General features: G+C 35.2%; 1 protein-coding gene across 1 annotated transcript in view; it reads left to right on the plus strand.

The window, feature by feature from the left end:
• RPGRIP1L (RPGRIP1 like) overlaps positions 1–20541 on the plus strand; it is a 103550-nt gene that overhangs the window by 20334 nt on the left and 62675 nt on the right. The window contains 4 exon segments of the mRNA XM_017874618.1: positions 6380–6485; positions 8804–8950; positions 10235–10308; positions 16838–16977. Of these exon segments, the coding sequence (XP_017730107.1) occupies positions 6380–6485; positions 8804–8950; positions 10235–10308; positions 16838–16977 (467 nt within the window).

A 20541-nucleotide genomic window follows, 5' to 3' on the forward strand; every position in this document is an offset into this window, starting at 1 on the left:
CCTCACTTTGGATTTGCCTGATTGCCCAGCCCCCTAATATAAAGGGCACATCTGGTTCTCTGATGGGTTACTGGGAGCAGGGATAGCCATGCAGACCTTATTACACAGGGGAGTGATCTGTCATTTTTTAAAATATATTCACCATGCTCTGACTGTTATTTTGAACAGCTTAGAGTTCACCCAATGAAAATTTTCACACTCAAATACCATTTCTTTTATCCTCGTGTTTTTATTATATTATCTAAGATATGTCCTTGATAGTGACTTAACATACCCTCCTGCCACTTTATATAAACCACAGAAATTGTCACAGCTAATAGTTACTAGTATGTGAGTGTATGCATGATAGTGGAGGGAAAGTTAAAAACTTAGGAAGATCTAGGCCGGGCGCGGTGGCTCAAGCCTGTAATCCCAGCACTTTGGGAGGCCGAGACGGGCGGATCACGAGGTCAGGAGATCGAGACCATCCTGGCTAACATGGTGAAACCCCGTCTCTACTAAAAAAATACAAAAAACTAGCCGGACGAGGTGGCAGGCGCCTGTAGTCCCAGCTATTCGGGAGGCTGAGGCAGGAGAATGGCCTGAACCCGGGAGGCAGAGCTTGCAGTGAGCCGAGATCCGGCCACTGCACTCCAGCCTGGGCGACAGAGCAAGACTCCATCTCAAAAAAAAAAAAAAAAAAAAAAAGGAAGATTTTAGGGGAAAAAACTTAGAAGCGGGGGAAGAATTTAACTTTGAAGAATGGGAAGAATTTAACTCTTAGAGCAAGATTTGAGTGTTGTCTTCATCACTTAAGGTCTCTGGCCAAATTCTTTACTTCTGGGAGCCTCAGTTAACCACCTGAACTGTAAAACAATTAGGTTGAAGTGGGTAAATGGTTCCCTGCCTTTAAACAACAGCTATTTTTCTCTCTAGGGACCTTGTATTCAGAAAGATTTGGCCTACTAAATTAACTGTATTCATCAAAGACTTGTATCATGCCAGTCACTCCTTCTGCTAATTGTTAAATAATCTGTGTTATGACACTGGATTGGCATAATTCTATAAAAAATGAAAACAACACAAAACCATTAGTTCACTTTTGCAACTTCATTGCCAGTAAATCTACGTTTCTTTTTTTGTTTTTTTTTTTTTTTTTTTGAGAAGGGGAGTCTCGGGCTCTTGTCACCCCCAGGCTGGAGTGCAGGTGGCCAGATCTCAGCTCAACTGCAAAACTCCGGGCCTCCCGGGGTTTACGGCATTCTCCTGCCTCGCCTCCCGGAGTAGCTGGGACACAGGCGCCCGCCACCTGCGCGCCGGCTAGTTTTTTGTATTTTTTTTTAGTATGAGACGGAGGTGCGAGACTTCCCTTCTTCAAAAAAAAAAAAAAAAGAAAAGGAAACGTAGGAGTTTACTGGCAATGAAGTTTTGCAGAGAGAAAAGTGAACTAATGGGTTTGTGTTGTCATTATAGAATAGCCAATTCCAGTGGTTCATAACACAGGAGTATTTTCAACGCTAGATTTATGTTTAGAGGGCATGAGGTCTCGAGTCTCCTGGACCTCGTGATCTGCCCGCGTCCGGAGCCTCCCAAAGTGCTGGGATTACAGGCTTGAGCCACCGCGCCCGGCCGTAAATCTACGTTTCTTATTGGGCTTTTTGAAATATTGACTGTAAGGTTCAGATTCCTGCCAGGTGTGGTGACATATGCCTGTAGTCCCAGCTACTCCAGAGGCTGAGGCAGGAGAATCGCTTGAACCGGCAGGCAGAGGGTGCAGTGAGCCGAAACCTTGACACTGCACTCCAGCCCTGGTGAGAGAGTGAGACTCCGTCTAAAAAAAAAAGGAAAAAAAAATCAGATTCCCATTTCTTTTACTGTAAATCTCAAGTTGGAATCCATTAACCTTGATCGTAAAAATGGTCCGTATAAGAAGATGAGCCAGGATTTGAGTTCTTCCTGTCCCCAACCAGCCTTTGGGAGGGCCCTTCACTGAGTGTGATTTTATGCATGTAGAGAGCCGACAAAACTGTCCCCTCCATTCCTGTGGGTGGTAAGAGTAAGAAAATACTCAGTTCTGATTTATAGTTTGACCCAACACCACAGGAAAGTAATGATTCAGAGGCAAGTAAACGTACACAGACAGTGTTTTTCCTTTGAGCAATCTTAAATCAGAGAGCACTGTTTTCACCTGTGAAGTCAAGTAGCAATTTTGAGCAAAATCATTATCTTTCAAATAGACTTTGCTCAGCTATTTCAGTGAAGCTTATTCTATTCAGTTTACTAGCAGCCTTCTGTAGCCCTAGTCCTAGGGGGTAGCCTTGCTGGTGATTGTTATCTGTGTATCCCTAATAAAAACTATGAATGACCTACCTTTCCTTCAACAATACAGCTACAGAATGTCTGCCACTGTTTGAAAAGAAAATCTAGCACGCTTTTTTTAACCCTAAGGTTGTTTTCAACCTTATGCCCAAAATTTGGGCAGCCTATGACTATTACTCAAAAGCAGTCTGTCCATTCTATCTCATAAATATTTGACCTAACTACTTCCCAGAATCTCATAGCCTAGCTTCTGTGTTTTAAAGCCTTCTCTTCTAAATGACGTTAAATACTATGACATTTTTATCTCAAAACTTCAAGAAACGTTTTTTAGCTTTCATAATACGGTAGCAAGGAATGAAATGTTGGCAAAGGGTGGGGGAGGGGAGTTGAATGCCTGGGGAATAAAGTATATGAAACTTTCACTGGAGCAAAGATTTTTGCCTCTTAAGCTTTCATATCAGACTATACATTACATAGCTCCACTGAAAGTTTTTACTTCTCCAGTGTATCTGAGGTTTTAGGTTTCTGGATTTATTATGGCACCCAGTAGCAAAGCTGGAGTCAAGTGTTTTCAAGGCTTCCATTAGAAATTCCTTTTTCAGAGTTTATTGCTTGACTGTTTCAAATTATATGAGAGAAACTTGGCACACAGGTTGTTGAGCTGGATTACTTTTTTTTGACATAAAATCTAATTTATTTCAGTTTGTTTTTAATCTAGAGATGGGCCAACAACTCTTCTCATAGTTTTATAAGATTTGATCATAATTCTAAATCACGGTTTTTTTAAAAAAAAAAAAAAGGAAAAAGAAAAGAAACTGCATTTTCCAACTTAATCATTCCTGGCTTTTTCAAAATCCTTGATGAAAATTTTGAGAAATTTATTTTTACAAAGCACTTAATTAGTATGCTTGATATCTGTTTGCAGATCGTTTCACCATGTGTAATGCAGCATGTATGATTTGGTACATGACTGTCAGAGTTCATCTGAATGTCTGAATGTTTTTACCATGCATTATTCTTTCTGTCAAAATGTCTTCATCCTGAAGATTTGGTATTCCTGTTGTAGTGTGTAGAAGAGGGCAAAAAAGTATTGTGTGGAGGTCACTTAAAATATTACTCATAAAATTAGCCCTAAGTCTGTTCTTCAAAGACCAACCTGAGGCCTTGCTCCGCAAACACAGAGGTCTAGTACTGGTCACTTAGCTATGCACCCTAGCTCCATCTTGCCTACAGCATCCTTCTCACATTTCTTGTCATCTTTTTGTGTCATCTCCCTCCCTGTTTCTCTCTTACTTCCCCCCATTATTCTTGTACCATATTTCATCTATATAAAAATGTTGATTTGATTGTCAGGTTTGAGGTAATTTTTATTGCACATCTTCATAAAGGCTAGACCACATTTATCACATTGCTGATTTGAACTTTTATGTTATCACTGACCTAGCACTTTTAGTTTAACAGATTATCCTCTTCTCATTGTTACATGAAAAAAAAAAGGCATAATAATAAAGCCCCTAAAACTGATACATAAAAGTAATTAATAAAGACTTACAAGTTTAGCATTGTCCCTGGAAAGATGTACTCTGCAGCAAACTGACTTTTTATTTAAAGTACATTATTATACCACATTGTTACTTAAGGTATTGTTTAAAGTACATTACTGCTATTTTCTAAATACTACGTAAGTTGTATATATGCCCACCTATTGGGCATTACCAGTTTAAAATGCCCTGTCGCTGTTTTTGGCAGTATTTTGAAAAGTTTAAACTCCAAGGAGTTTAGGAAAATATTCAGGAAAGCACCCACCAATTAAACCACTGAAAGTTTTTTTTTTTTTTTTTTTTGAGACAGAGTCTCGCTCTGTCGCCCAGGCTGGAGTGCAGTGGCCAGATCTCAGCTCACTGCAAGCTCCGCCTCCCGGGTTTAGGCCATTCTCCTGCCTCAGCCTCCCAAGTAGCTGGGACTACAGGCGCCCGCCACCTCACCCGGCTAGTTTTTTGTATTTTTTTAGTAGAGACGGGGTTTCACCGTGTTAGCCAGGATGGTCTCGATCTCCTGACCTCGTGATCCGCCCGTCTCGGCCTCCCAAAGTGCTGGGATTACAGGCTTGAGCCACCACGCCCAGCCCACTGAAAGTTTTTGACATATGCTTACTGGTTTTTGCCTTACAAAAAAAATTTAAAATTGAAACTGTTATTTCTGTCACCCTATGTGCTTGAATGGATTATAGAGATTTAATTCTGTGTTACTTTAATTAATGGTTATTATTCAAATATATCTGAATCTTAAAAATATCAACATACTGCGGCGGGGCACAGTGGCTCACACCTGTAATCCCAGCACTTTGGGAGGCCAAGGCGGGTGGATTATGAGGTCAGGAGATCGAAACCATCCTGGCTAATACAGTGAAACCCTGTCTCTACTAAAAATGCAAAAAATCAGCTGGACGTGGTGGCACACGCCTGTAGTCCCTGCTACTCAGGAGGCTGAGGCAGGAGAATCGCTTGAAACAAGGAGGCAGAGGTTGCGGTGAGCTGAGATCGCGCCCCTACACTCCATCCTGGGCAGCAGAGCCAGACTCCATCTCAAAAAAAAAAAAAAAAAAAATTGTCATACTTTATTTAAAGCAAAAATAAAATATCAGAGACAACTGGAAATATATGAAAAGATTTAAAAAGATTTGAATCACATTCTGTCCTTACATATCAATAACTGTGATTCGCTGCTGAGTGGTCAAATCAAGTAATGCTGGGGCAAATAAGTAAATTATATTTTGGCTTCTAAATATGAAAAAGAAATAATATTTTCTATAGACTTTAAGATATATTTTCTCTTTGTATTATATATATTGTATTTTTAGTGACTAAAGGTAATAGTGAATAATAGTGAGTATATTGTTGAATATGTGCTCAGAACTACTAGATTACATGTTTTAGATATATAATTATTTTAACGTTATGTTAAGACTGTACCCTGGGCAAGATTCGGATCCATGAACTTGTTTATCTTCTGTGTGAGGACAACTAACTGTCCGATGCCAAAATACAATGAACTTTCAAATATCAAAGAGGAAAATTAAGTATTTCAAGTCCTCAGCTGGTTTACAGATGTGTGAGCTTTGTAGTCCATTTTCTGGTTCCAGTAGGGCATTGTGACAATTTTTCCAATATGTGTAAACTAGATGAGTTTTAAAAGTAAAGTCTCTTACTTTAAATATTGAACTCTGATTTTAAATTTTTTACATTTATTTTCCTAAAAGTGAACTCTGTAATGAAACTTCAAAATTAACAAAATATTTTAATATAAAATGTATTAAATTAAGGAACTTTTCTCCATCAAGAAAATGCCTTTTGAAAACAGGTACTCATTTAGATCTATGATTAACCTTTAACTAGATCTTCCTGTTAAATTCTGCATTTGCTTTAATCTCAGTAGGAAAAATACAAAATAGTATTGTAACATATAAGGTTTCTGTATACCCTGTGGACATCAAATGATCTCTTACAGCTAAAGGCACATCTGCAACATATTTAAATGCCAGCTTTGGGTATTATTAGTGTAAAATGCTAGGTCACTTTTTTTGCAAATATTTTAAAAAGTGTAAAACTCCAAGAGGAAACTCCAATAAATGGTAATCTTATGATGCCATTTGCATCGAGAGAGTTGTAGAAAGATGAATGGCTGTATTGCATATTTTTCATTTAGGGAAAAGTAGCATGATAGTCCTCCTTAAAGTAAGTGTGAAGATTGGTAATGGTATCATTGATGTACTAAAACTATTGTGTTTTGTGCCATCTTTCAGGATACTATAAAATGATTTTAAATCCATATTATCAATTGTAGAGGTAACATAGTCATGAAGTTTGGGGAGCTCCCTTCATACTTTGTGAGTTCGAGGTTATGAAAGTTCAGGAATGATTATTGGTTTGTTTTAAATAATCTGTCCTGCATTATAATAATCCAAAAACCTCATTGACTGATGTACAAGTATATAAATAAAAATTGTGATTCCACCATAGCTTTTCTTTCTTCTAACTTGCATTTTTTACTTCTGTCTCTCTTCTTAAACACAACTCTGAAGGTCAAATATTCGGGACAATGTAGAAATGATTAAGCTTCATAAACAGCTAGTGGAGAAAAGCAATGCTCTTTCAGCAATGGAAGGAAAATTTATTCAGCTTCAAGAGGTACAGTGATAATTTATTTCATTACGTTGTTACAGAGATGCAAAGGATTCAAAAGTAGTTTTCAAGTTGTTTTTTTAAACATAGAATGATCATAACACTAAAACGTAATTTTTAAACGAATTTTCCTTTTTGGTATTCAACAAAATTGTATCTTTCCTTTAATATATTGTTTAATTATTTATTAACTCAAGGTACTTAAGAAATAATTTTAACTGTTTTGGACTTTTTAATAATACTTGTGTCATCTTAAAAATAATAAACCATATTTATTATAAAATCATCTTCTACCAAGGAAATTTATTTTTAACTCCTTTTATCTGAATTTATTATGGACACATAGCACTGAAGTTTTGCTATATTTGCATATATCTTCAATTTTAAGCATTTATAAAATTATTGGTGGTAGACCAAAGTGATGAATAAGTCAGTAATCATGTTCTGTTAAAACTTTCTTTGATTTGGATTTTTTTTCTTTTTTGGTCACTACCATTACTTCAAAATATTTGATTACTCTTAATGTCAGCTATCAGTGTATTTATTTTAAACCTTAACCTTTCAGGTTGACAATACTTGGGGTTCTTTATGCCCATGGTTGTTTTAACAAGGACTGTGACCCCACAGGAATATGCCATTTGAGGGCTTCTGTTTGTTGGCACTGCATAATTAACATAGATTCTGGAATTAATGAACTCCAAGACATTCCAGTTGAACAGAATTTATGTGAAGTAATACTGTCTTTGAAGTCCCAAGACAAGGAGAGCAGTAGATTGATGCAAAGCAAAGGGTCATCTGAAGCCTAAATTCACTGTTGAATTCAATAGTTAAATATTTTTCAGCCATGCTCTGGGGATTTTGTTTTCCATCCTGCAGGAACCTCTTTAAATGCCAAGTGGTAATTACTTCTGCATAAATGTGAGAGTTTGTAAAAGAGGAGACTGATTAGAGAGTGAGAATGATAGTGCTATCTACAGATGTTAGAAGGAGGAAATTTTAAAAATCCCTATGGTTGAAAGCCATTTCCAAGATTAAGAATTAAGAAAGGAATTGAAAAATGATTTTACATCCTCATCACTTTGACAGTTTTGATTTCTATTTAACTGTGAACCCAGGTATTAGTTTAAATACCGACAATAATAGGTGTCTGCTGTGGTACAGGCAGCTCTTTTGGAAGCTGACATAGGGTAAAAAATTGAGAGGTTAAACCCAACAGCCTCAGTGAAGTGTGGAGCCTAGAAGAAAATGGCTGAAGATACTGTTCTTTTTTTTTTTTTTTTTTTTTTGAGACGGAGTCTCGCTCTATCGCCCAGGCTGGAGTGCAGTGGCCGGATCTCAGCTCACTGCAAGCTCCGCCTCCCGGGTTTATGCCATTCTCCTGCCTCAGCCTCCTGAGTAGCTGGGACTACAGGCGCCTGCCACCTCGCCCGGCTAGATTTTGTATTTTTTTAGTAGAGACGGGGTTTCACCGTGTTAGCCAGGATGGTCTTGATCTCCTGACTTCGCGATCCGCCTGTCTCGGCCTCCCAAAGTGCTGGGATTACAGGCTTGAGCCACCGCGCCCGGCCCGATACTGTTCTATAATAATACCAAGATTAACGAAAATTGACCTGAATGGCTCAATAGCCATGTTTCATTTAAATGAGTGAAGAAAAACTTCAGTAGGACTTGAGAGATTTTAGTTAGCAGGTGAGGCAATGCATGTTACGGTTATATGGTCTCTATGAAAATACTTTAATGTGATTACCTTTTTTATTTAAAAAAACCATGTGACATTAAAGTATACAAAATTGAATTTACAGCATGGTCATAAATAGACCGTTCTTTAACAATTAAGAAAAGTTCGTAATTTTACTAAATTGGAAATTTTAACTTAATTGTATGCAAATTAAAAGCTAACTATCCAAGGCTCTTTATACGATGTGGCGGCGAATCCCTTCAGTTCAAATATCTGTGGTCAGCATTTTGACCCATGCTACAGCATTTTAGACAGCACGTCCAACCAATGTAGCCACAGCAAAAGAAGAAAAAAGTTATTGTTAAAATGAATTTACTTGCTGGTCACCATCAATAAGTCAAAAACTAGAGGAAAATAAAATATGTGACTCTATGCTAACATAACCCTGTATTTTCTTCCTCATGCCACACACATGTTCAGAGTGTCTCCTATGGATAAGTAGCACCATACTCATCATTTGTTATGAAAAAAATAATCTGTATAAGGTGAACTTCAGGAGTAAATTCATTTATAGAATTGTAATCATTTAGTCAAATGATTAGTCATAACCAAAATAATGTTTAAAAGATGTTCTTTTATCTTTTAGAAGCAAAGAACTCTCAGAATCAGCCACGATGCTTTGATGGCGAATGGGGATGAGTTAAACATGCAACTTAAAGAGCAGCGTTTAAAATGCTGCAGTCTTGAGAAACAGTTACATTCTATGAAGTTTTCTGAAAGAAGAATAGAAGAGGTAAGCTCCCAAACAGTTTAGCCATCTGTTGCATTACAACTTCTTGGTAACTGTTTTGGAAAAGTAAAATAGAGACATTTCAAAATTTTACTTATTTAAAATTATGAGCTATATACATGGTGTTTTGAGCACAGTAAAATATAGTAGTTAATATATGAATGGCAAATCAGTGTTTAACTGTATTGCAAATGTGGCAAGATCCACTGTTTACCCAAAGGATTAAAGATCCTTGAGTAAAATGAAACCAACATTTTGAAACTGATACCAGATTACCTATGGAACTTAATTTTCTCAACCATAACAGCTTATTAATCGTTTGAGATACTAAGACAAAATAACAGGACTATATCTGTTTCTGAGGAGGTGGCTGTTGTATTCTGCATTATCAGTAATTTTATGAAATTATCTATTTTTTTTTAGGGAGTTGTTTGAAAACTCATCTTCCTATTATCGTAGTATTTTCTGTAGCCTGTTAAGTTTATTCCCAGGGAGAATGGAAGTGAAATAAGATGCCTGCATTCTATTCTGATCTTGGGAGAATCCTTTACTGTCTCATACTAGCATCAAAAGAGAATTTTGAAAATGGAAATAAAGTTTAAGAGTACTCTGATCCACAGGGAAAAGTTGTGACTGCAAAATATACTTACGAATAAAACTTAAAAATAAATGCTAGAGTACGGAAATCTACATTTTAGTCATAGAGATGTAATTATTACTCCGTTTATTTCTGAAAATACTATTCATGGGCTAAAACAGTATATAACTTTGTTTATTCATTTATTCACAAAATGTGTTAGTGGCTCTTTATAAATTTCAGATAATGTGAGAAATCGTATCTTCAGAGTAAATTGTGATTAACAACACAGTTGAACCATGTACCTAAAAAGAATTCAATCCTTTTAATTTTTTATGGGCCAATTGTAAATTAATACAAAATGAATATAATGACAGAAGTTATCATGGTGAAAAGTAAAAAATATTATGTTTCCCGGGACTTAGCAAGCTCTTAACATATTCTTTACTGACTTCTGGCACATGTTGCATAAAGCACTGTGTACGTTTCTACTAAATTAAAACAGGAATATTAATTTCACGTTTATTTAACAACTTAGAAAGAATCAGTGCTGAATTAAATGCAGGCAATATAAGTGGTCTGGTTAGCAGCTACCATTTAGCAATCAAGATTAAAACATGTTAACCTCTTCTCATATAGTTTTATGTTTTTTTTACCCCAAGTAGTTTTATGTAATATTTACTTAACATGTAATTTTATTTTCATTTTAGCTGCAGGATAGAATTAATGATTTAGAAAAGGAACGGGAACTTTTAAAGGAAAACTATGATAAACTTTATGACAGGTAAATCATGATTCCATGTGTTCTTTCATTGTCTTGTTTGTGCTCTTTTATATGAAAGCATTTGCTGTTGTCAGAATAGATCATGTTGATCAAAGAATTAGCAACAAATGATAGCAAGAAATATACAGACTTTATAAAGGAAATACAAGCTTTTTAAAGACATTGGTAATAAGTTGTTTAACCTGAGCAGTAGCCTATCACTACTAAGAAAACCATATCACTTTGTTGCCAGTAAACTGCTATCAATTATTGAACACTAACTATAAACAGACAGCATGCTAGATACTCTACATTTATTGTTACAAATTGTTCACAGCACCTTGAAATGTATGTATTATAAATTCTCATTTTGCAAACAAGGAAGATAAAGCAATTTAAGTAACATTAAGAGGCACTTCCTACCTCTTTTTTTCGAGACAGTGTCTCAGTCATGCAAGCTGGGGTGCAGTGGCACAATCATGGCTCACTGCAGCCTCAACTTCCTGGGCTCAAACAATCCTCCCACCTCAGCCGCCTGAGTAACTGGGACCACAGGCACATGCCCCCATGTCAGACTAATTTTTTAAATTTTTTGCTAGTGACAAATTCTTTCTATGTTGCTCAGGGTGATCTTGAACTCCTGGGCTCAAGTGATCCTCCTGCCTCAGCCTCCCAAAGTGCTGAGATTACAGCGGTGAGCCACTGTGCCGAGCCAATACCTTTTAAATGTATAAAGTAATAGAGCTTGTATTTGAACCTCTTTTGGTCTCTTTCCTAGACTCCCCAGCTTATTAACTGAGAGTTATTCTTTTAGGGAAAAACAAAGGTGTTCACTTAGAGTTGTCTCTGTTCCTTATAAAGAGAAACACAAGCATCTTTATCTCAAGGTACATTTTAAAGGGCTGCTTCAATTTTGTTTCTTAATCTACTTCATAATTATGGTATTTTAGAAATTAGTGCTTTCTGGTAATATTAGAAACAAAATCATACTCCACATCTAGGTTTGGTTAAGTGATACAGATCTCTCTCTCTCTCTCTCTCTCTCTCTCTCTCTCTCTCTCTCTCTCTCTGTGTGTGTGTGTGTGTGTGTGTGTAGGCAATTTTAAGTCTTTTTAGCATATGATACTGGTAAATGATAAATACAGGTTTACATGAAAGCAAATGTAATATATACTTAAATACATATGTTATAGCTGATATTCAACAGCTACTTCTACTGGTCATGTGCTGAAACCTCAGAAAATAACCATTTGAGCTACAAGTGCATCTGTGCATCTTTAACTTTTTAGCTCTTTGTCTTATTTTTTATAACTTAAATTTACATTTTGTAAATTAAACAAATTATACCCAAGGAGTGTGAGGATAGGCTTTTATTTTTATTTACTTCGGGAAAGTTACGTAAATTAACGTAGGCATTATTTCAGTAGTTTGTATCATCTATGTTATTTACCTACTTGTGGGGACTATCTTTGTACAGTGACTCATTATATTAAGGGTTACCAACAGTAGATTCAGACAGCAGTTAAAATCATACATGTGTTTGAAAAGTTTAAATGTCAGTATACAAATTGCACAGCACCCTATTAGAGAAGATATCATCTCTCTTTTGTAAATGAGGAAATTGAGATTCCAGAAAAATTAAGACTTGTGCAGAGTCACACAGCATTGCTGAGACTGTAGTTTAGAACTAAAACCCAGATTTTTTTTTTACTCTAAAACTTGAATTCTTTTTTTGTTATGCTTCACTATCTCTCTGATTTTAATTGCATTGGCAAATTGTATATGCAGAAGGGAAACATTCATGGAATAACAGAACTGCTATAAATCCAGAAATTCTTACTGATTTACATGTATCTTCAGTATCTTGTAATTTCAAATAATTTACATAGTCCAAATAGAAGAAAATAGTGCCATATGGCAATTACTTCCAAATTTTCTACTTCTCCCCAGTTTGAAAATTTACTGAACATACTTACTTGGAATAAAAAAAAATCGAACTTAGCCGGGAATAATGTATAGATGAAACTTTGAGAAAGTCATGTTTTTCTCATATTTACTTTCCCACCATAAAACTTTATCTTTCCATATTAGAAGATGATCTAAGAGTATAAATTTGAAGGGTTTTTTTTTTCAATGTTTTATGCTTGCGCTAACATTTTTTTCCTGTCACACTAAAAGCAGACTTCATTATGCTGCTCACACGTGAAGTTTATGTGAGATATATGCAAGGAAAATGTGTGTAATGAGTGTCAAAACATTTAATGTCAAAAGAAGAATTAATGTCACATAAGCACAAAACCCAGCAAACACACATAATAGTCAACAGAACTGCAGAATTCTCTAATATAGTGTTTTTGAAATATATGATATATTTTAGAAGTATAGTTGGAGAAATTCTACAAAAGTTGACATTGTCTCTGAGATTTTTTACAGCTCTTTTGTTTCATGACACTGTTATTCATTATTGCCAACAACTAATGTTCATCAAAAACTACACATACTCCGTTTGCTTAGTCATAACGATAACATGTTTTAAAAGGACAGCATTTGTTTGTTATTCAAAATTGACTAGTTTTCAGGAGAAAAATATGATTTGCAGATTGCATTCTCATCTTCCTTTTTCAAATGAAATTTTGAATGTGTTTATTACTTGACATATGACATATTAGAGAATCATCTGGGAAGATAAAACCCTCATGTTACTTTTTAGTATGAGCCTTTTTTAATATGCCAAAACACTTTTGATACACTGCCAAGAAATAAGTATAACTTTAAGAAATGTTCAATTTAAAAGTTCAGAATACATTTTTGACAATTATATCTTTCTCTCGGGTCAGAGAGAACCTCTATACTGTGGTATGTAATACAGTATTATATAATTATGCTATAATTTGGTAATGCTGTGCTTCACTTCTGAAGTTAGTTAGTGTTGGGGCCATGTAACTGATAAATGCAATGGTTCCTAAACTATAATGTATGCGAATAACCTGGAAAACTTATTAAAATATAGGTTTCACCACCTCTTCAGAGCTTCTTCACCTATCCGTCTGCACCCTTCCCTCTGCCCCGATACCATCCAGCTGTGATTCAGTTAATTTGAGACTGGGTCTAAAAAATCTGTTGAATGTGATTTTTGAGGTATTAACTGCTTGAGAGACCCTAATATAATGTCTATTTTAAAAGGTATTCCTCTAGTTTTAAGATGATATTAACCTTTTAAAGAATTGGGTGGATCAAGTTTTTATGATGTGATAGTCATCTACTTCTCAAAATGTAAAAGAGCACTGCTGACACCCATAGATGCTCTGTGTTCTGTTTCCATAAAGTGAGCATCTGTGCCCTGTAACCTTCTAGAAACCATAAAATCTCGTGTGATCAAATGTGAGCAGCTTATGCTTCCCAGAAATGAAACTCCAAGTACATTTGGGTCATCATCTTCTTTCAGTAAGTGAAATATCCTGATGTGAATATGAAATTAATTTTCTTGGGCCCTAAATAAAGTAACTGTGACTTAAAAAAAAAAAAAAAAAAAAACAAAGAGAGAGAGACAGGATCTTGCTCTGTTGTCCAGGCTGGAGGGCAGTGGCGCAATCATAGCTCACTGCAGTCTCGACCTCCTGGACTCAAGCAATCCTCCCACCTCAGCCTCCCAAGTAGCTAGGACTACAGGCATGTGCCACCACACCTGTCTAATTTTTAATTTTATTATTATTTTTTAATTCTTTTTTTGAGACAGAATCTCGCCCTGTCACCCAGGCTGGAGTGTAGTGGCACGGTCTTGGCTCACTGCAACCCCTGTCTCCCAGGTTCAAGTGATTCTCCTGCCTCAGCCTCCTGAGTAGCTGGAATTACAGGTGTATGCCACCACACCTGCCTAATTTTTGTATTTTTAGTAGAGACGGAGTTTCACCATGTTAGCCAGGCTGGTCTCGAACTCCTGACCTCAAGTGATCCATCCACCTCGGCCTGCCAAACTTCTGGGATTACAGGCACGAGCCACCACACTCAGCCTTTAATTTTATTTTTTATAGAGATGGGATCTCTCTATGTTTCCTAGGCTGGTCTTGAACTCCTGGGCTCAAGCCATCCTCCTGCCTCAGCTTCCCAAAGCATTGAGGTTACAGGCATGAGCCACTGTACCCGGCCACTATGGATTTCTTTATGGATGATTTAGAGTTTGTTCTTTCCTATCTCTCACATTAGGATGCCCTTGAACATTGAACAAATGGAATTTCTTCTGTAAGAGGAAAGATCTTAGGAAGCAGATGAACTCTTTGGCTTTATTTAGATCTTTATCATGTTTTTGATCAAGGGTGTGTATTTACAGTATGCTGACCCATGTCTGCCAGTGTACATGCCGTTGACCACAAGCAGCAATGGGCATTCCACTGCAGGCTGACATTTGATCAGTCCTGCAACATCACATAACAGTGAAATGTGTACAAAGACTAACTATGATCCCACTTCAGTTTTCACTATAGGCAATATACAAAAACATTTTCATGAATCAAACGTTCTCAAAGACTGTTCTCATACGCAGATTTAATCATGTGCACAGCCCTTACAAAGAAAATGGAGCCAGATGTGGTTCACCATTTATAGTTACACAGATGGCTCTAAGCATAGAGGAATACAGTAAATTCAAAAGGAATTCCTCATGAAACTCCAGTGGAATGTAATCCTAAATTTAGAGGGAAGATAGCAGTGGACTAAATTCAGATTGACTTATGCTGATTTACACTAGTATTTTGTGGGTTTGGAAAACCCAGGCTGCTAAATTGTTCTTAATTTAAACACATACAGCTTCTGATGTTTCTGCCAGATTAGCCGTTGGTGATCTTTTCGCTGGTACTAATGCTATTGGAACACTACTGTTTCTAATTTTTGGCATCTGATATAATGTATAGTTGTGCCTATTTCATCATGCTAATTTTTTTTCCGGGTGGTACATGTTTTTAATAAAATAAGAGACATGCATATACATACATACACACACACACACACATATATATACACACACATAGATGTACTCACATTCATGCATATATATGGATGTGTTTGATATATACAATTTGGCCATACATAGAAATTATATTTGTTCTTTATTTTAAAAACAAACATAAAAAAGAAAATTATTTAGTATTTAAAATGCATATTTTATTTGGATTTCTTTTAAGTCTAGGTCATTGTACCTTTGATAAAATCAACTTAAATACTTGGTATATAGATTCTATATTTTTTTAAGGTTCCATAAGTGAAATGAGAACACTAATAGAAGAAACAGATGTCATATTTAGAGAAGCTTCCAGAATTCCATTTATTTTCAAGGTCGTGTTATCTTAAAGGCAGTAAAATATTCAAAATGTGAAATGAATACACAATTTTGCTCTTTTGAAAAGCTATGCCTCCCAGAAAAGTATCTTTTTTGGAATAAAAACTGAAGACTAGTTGGGAGCTACATTAAGGGCAATTTCCAGTAATATGTTTCTTTTCCATTTACTTCATCATCAGTATAAAACCAGATTTTATAAGTTTTTGTTGTATTTACTGGGCTTAAAATAACTAGATGGTCAAAGCTGCTGATGATTATTCAGTCATATCAAGCTTCACAGATAATGGTTTTCTGCTGAAATTCAGATCAAGATCAGTTTTTCCAAAACCTGGCTCTCATCTGGGGAGCTTTATAAAAATATGAATACCTGGGCCCTGGAATCTTCATTTTAAAATCTCTCTAAGTGTCCTTACTGCAGCTGGCCTACTACCAGTATTTCGGTCAGTGTTTGGGAATCACTGGCATAAACAAATGTTTATGGTATCCTTTCTGTGCATCGCTTAGTTATTTTTCAACCGGTTCTTTCTTCTAATATGCTGATTCTTGATCATTAGCAAATTTTAACCATGTTTTAAACTGCTGTACTTTTATTGGGTAATAGTAATTCTATTTTCATCATTCTTATCAGGCACAGAGCACTGGTTTTCATTCCAATCATGTGTTACAACTAAAACTGTTTTTAGCCTATTGTTTTTTGTTTTTTATCAAAAACTGTATTATCACTACTTCATTTCAATATGCTATCATTCTGTGGCCATTATTTTGTGAACATGTTATTATCACAGACTCTTTAAAAGTTTCACAGAATTAAAGATCAGGTGGAAAGTCCGTTTTCTCTGTATTAAGAGGTTTGTATGTGGGAGAAAATGGTTTTGTACGATGTCAATTGCTGAGGTTTGGAATTGTGGATTCCTCTGGAGTATGTACAGTATCTAAATTCCTTTACTAGTCCCACAAAAGCAGCACACTGCCAGCTTTTCTGACTTTAGAGCTCTAAATTAAGGCCAGTTCCTTTGCTCATCCCACAAACTCTTTCATGTTCCCTAACCGCAGCCTGAGAAAGGCGCCTTGGTTTCAACAGCAGCAGACCAGCATATGTTTACTTAATTCCTAAGACATGATGACAGTGGTCTCTGTGCCACTAAAAGCTTTTCTCTTTATTATTTTCGGTTGAAGCTGATTTCCAAGCTTTCCTTGCATGTCACGTGTGTTTTGCAGTGCCTTCAGTGCTGCCCATGAAGAGCAATGGAAGTTAAAGGAGCAGCAGCTGAAAGTACAGATTGCTCAGCTCGAGACTGCCTTGAAGTCTGACTTAACAGACAAAACTGAAATCCTTGACAGATTAAAAACTGAAAGAGGTACATTTAAAATAACCACTGCCTTTCTCATTTCAGACATCTAATGTTTGTTCATTGAATCAGTCAGTACTTACTCTGGTGCCTACTGTTTGCTACTCACCCTGCGATGTGTGAGGGGCAAACACAGTCATCCACTCTCATGAATTCAGTGGTTGGTCAAAATTTCTCATACTCGGCCTGGTGTATATGCCAAAAGAATTACTTTTTCTCATAGCTGTTCTTATTTAGGTTGTTTTTAATTGTTCAATTTTCCTAAATTCTAAGCCTTTCTTTACTCAACAGTCAACAAGTATTTATTGAGCACCAGTTAGTGCTAGACACTGTTCTAATTTCTGGGGATACAGCAATGAATAGAAACAAAGGTCTTTCCCTCATGAAATATAAATTTAATAGGAAGAAACTACAACAATTAAATAAATATGTAATATATGAGGTGGTGGCAAGTGTAATGGCATAAAAACACTAGTATAAGATCACAGAGATTGGCAGACATAGTAGCTTGCCGTTCTGAGAGTTCGAATAGGGAAAATCTCTGATGAAATGTCTAATTCTGCTCTGTGACAGTGAACTTAAATGCCAGGAATCTTTGTGCCCCCTGCTAAAATAATAATCACTAATAAGTTTCAGTATAAGTCACAGATCTCATAGAAGTAAAAGAATTATAATTAAAGAAGTCTGAATTTTACTGTGTTACACACACATAGATATACACACAAATGCACAACAGGGGAAATGAATTATTTGCTTTAAGTGTCATTATCTGTTTGCTCATGCCCTAGATAAACCGAGTCATATGCTCCTTTTGAACACTTGCAATTCAGTTGCGTGAGAATGTTTAAAAGTTTAATACAGACTCACTAAAAAACAGTTATGTTTCTAGTTAGTATTCTTATGTTTTTATTTAGACCACAATGCCATATTTCACTGACTGTAAGGAACATTATCTTTTCATATTTTAACATCTCTAATATTGAGTTGCATTTTATAAGTGATAGCATTTTTAAATTTCAGTGTTACATTATTTTCACATTTTAGCAAGTCTGAAATTGGAACACATAATCAATGGAGTCTTAATTTCAATGAAACACACTAGTACAATGTTTATTCACCAAGTGACTACATTTGATGATAGATTTTTTTATGAGTTTTTCTCTAGAAGACTGTGAGTGGAATAAAATGGTGATGACAAGTTTTCTGACCTGGTGAATTTTTTTTAAGTTTTCATGTCAAAAATACATATAGTTCCTGACTTTAATGTGCAGTATCGAATACCTAACAGAGTGCTTTGCCTTAGTAATTGCTCAATAAATTATTGTTTAGGTAAAAAAAGTGGAAGTGCTCTATATTCCCTCTCTCTTTTCCAAGAGCAGATAAATTGCTCATTCTTAAAAGGAAAGGAAATGAAGTAAACTTTTTTTATTTCTATGCTTTCTGTATTTACTTAGATATCAAGAATTCTAAAGCTGTTATTTTTTGGATATCTGAACTGATCTTTGTAAAGAAGCTTTTCTTAAGGGGGGTAGAATCTTAATTTTTTTGTTAGACCTGTTTATTGTCGTTGAATTAATTCTGAGGGTTCTTACTTTGTATTACAGTTCTTAAGTTATTTTAATTTATCTAATTTATTCCTCATCTTTTTTACTGGCTCTTGTATTGTTTGGGAATTTTTTTAATAATAAACGTAACTCATGTACATTATGAAAAAAGTTCAGTATGTAAATTATAAAAATCAATCCCACAACCCACAAAATATTAGCAAAATAATCACTGCTAATATTTGATTTATGTCCTTTCGGAGTTATTTCTAAATGATATAGTTTTATAATATGCTTTTTTTGCTATATTGTAAAATCATTCCTTAATATAAATCTACATCAGAATCATTTATAATGGCTGTTACAGTTTTCCAGTGTGTGAATGTAACATGGATTATTTAACAATCTTCTATTGAATATTTAAATAGCTTCAGTTTTCTTAAGTATTATAAACAATTCCACACAAATTTTTACATGTTTATCCAATTATTTCCTAAAGAAAAATTGCTAGAACTGAATCTTTACTTTTAATGCAACTATTATTTTCCAGTTATTTTTGTTTGAATACCTCAAATTTACAAGTCTAAGGATTTAAGTTTTCATTTCTTTGTGGAAATGGGTTATGAGAAAAATATTACAGCCTTTAACCATTTCTTCCAGGGAAATAATACACAAAAAAACTGTAACCGTCTATTTAAGAAAATCTTTTAATATTTAGAAAGTTCCATTTTGTGTTACAGATTTTGAAATTGTTTAATTTTACTTTGAAGTGTCTTCATACATTTACCTTCTCATGTATCAAGTGTTCTTTGCCAGAAGATGTTTCCCTGGCTTCTTGTAGTCATTCATCTAACTGGTAAATTATTTTTAGAGAATACTCACCTCTTTATTCAAGGTACAAATTAGTTTCAGATTGTGTGAATCTGTGGGGGAAGGATATGTAAATGCAGTTTGCATTTGGTTAATGCTTAAATTAACTGCATGTGTTTAAGGGCTTGCTTTTGAAAGTTCCTTTCTATCTGTAGCTGAAATGCATAATTCAGCATAATGCATATGGTTATATTGATCACAGCTGAAGATATTAGCACAAAGGCGCTCTGAAAATTGTTTAGTTGAATTGTTCTCTGCCCTCTGCTTATTAATGGCGTGCTGGAAGAACATAATTTTAAAAGAGTGAAATGTTATCTCATTTGAATAAAATGCTGTTTAGCTTAACCTGCTTTTTGTCAAATCATAAGGTAAAGAGGTTATTTTTCATCTTGTACAGAGTGCTTTGATTTTGCCTATTATAATTCAGCAAGTATATTTCCTCTTTGAGCTATAGCATTTTAATACTTTTTAAAGACCCGGGAGTTATGTCCCAAATGAACAGTTTTAGAAAGGAAAAATGTAGTGGATAATTCTAAATAAAATTCAGTAGAAGGTAAGTTACCAGTACTCAGTAATGTCTTCTCCCACTAAGTTATTTTTCTACTAATAATGCCCTTGTTTAAAAAATATCAGTGAATGGAGATATCGTTGTTGAAACAAATGTTAGGAAAGTCTGGAAACATTTAAATAAACAAGTTTATTTCTACCTAATAACATATAGGAACCCTGCTCTGAAAACTTGAAAGGAAAGGAAGACTAGAACATAGAAATAATAATCAAAATACGGCATGTCTGGATAAAGATGGAACAGTCATGTCCTTCACACTTTAGCACACCCTTAGAAACCCTAAAACGTTTTACTGGCCAGAGAATGAAATTATATTATCCTCAGTACCTTTGGTTTTACATACTTCGGACTATATTTGCCTTCTTTTTGTTACCTAACCATGTTGTCTAGATGTTGTTTTAACTTAACATAAAGAGTCCCACCCACGTTCTTACTCTGTTCTCTGACAAAAAAGTTTATCTCATAAAAATCCATATTTATTATTCATCTGAATTTTTAGTTTAAAGACAAGTATTTAACCTATACCTTCAAAATTTTCAAGTATTGTTCATATTTGGATATTGTTTTCTTTTTTTTTTTTTTTTTTTTTTT

Source organism: Rhinopithecus bieti, unplaced genomic scaffold (assembly GCF_001698545.2).
Source record: "Rhinopithecus bieti isolate Rb0 unplaced genomic scaffold, ASM169854v2 scaffold_8911, whole genome shotgun sequence".
Classification (NCBI taxonomy): Eukaryota; Metazoa; Chordata; class Mammalia; order Primates; family Cercopithecidae; genus Rhinopithecus; species Rhinopithecus bieti.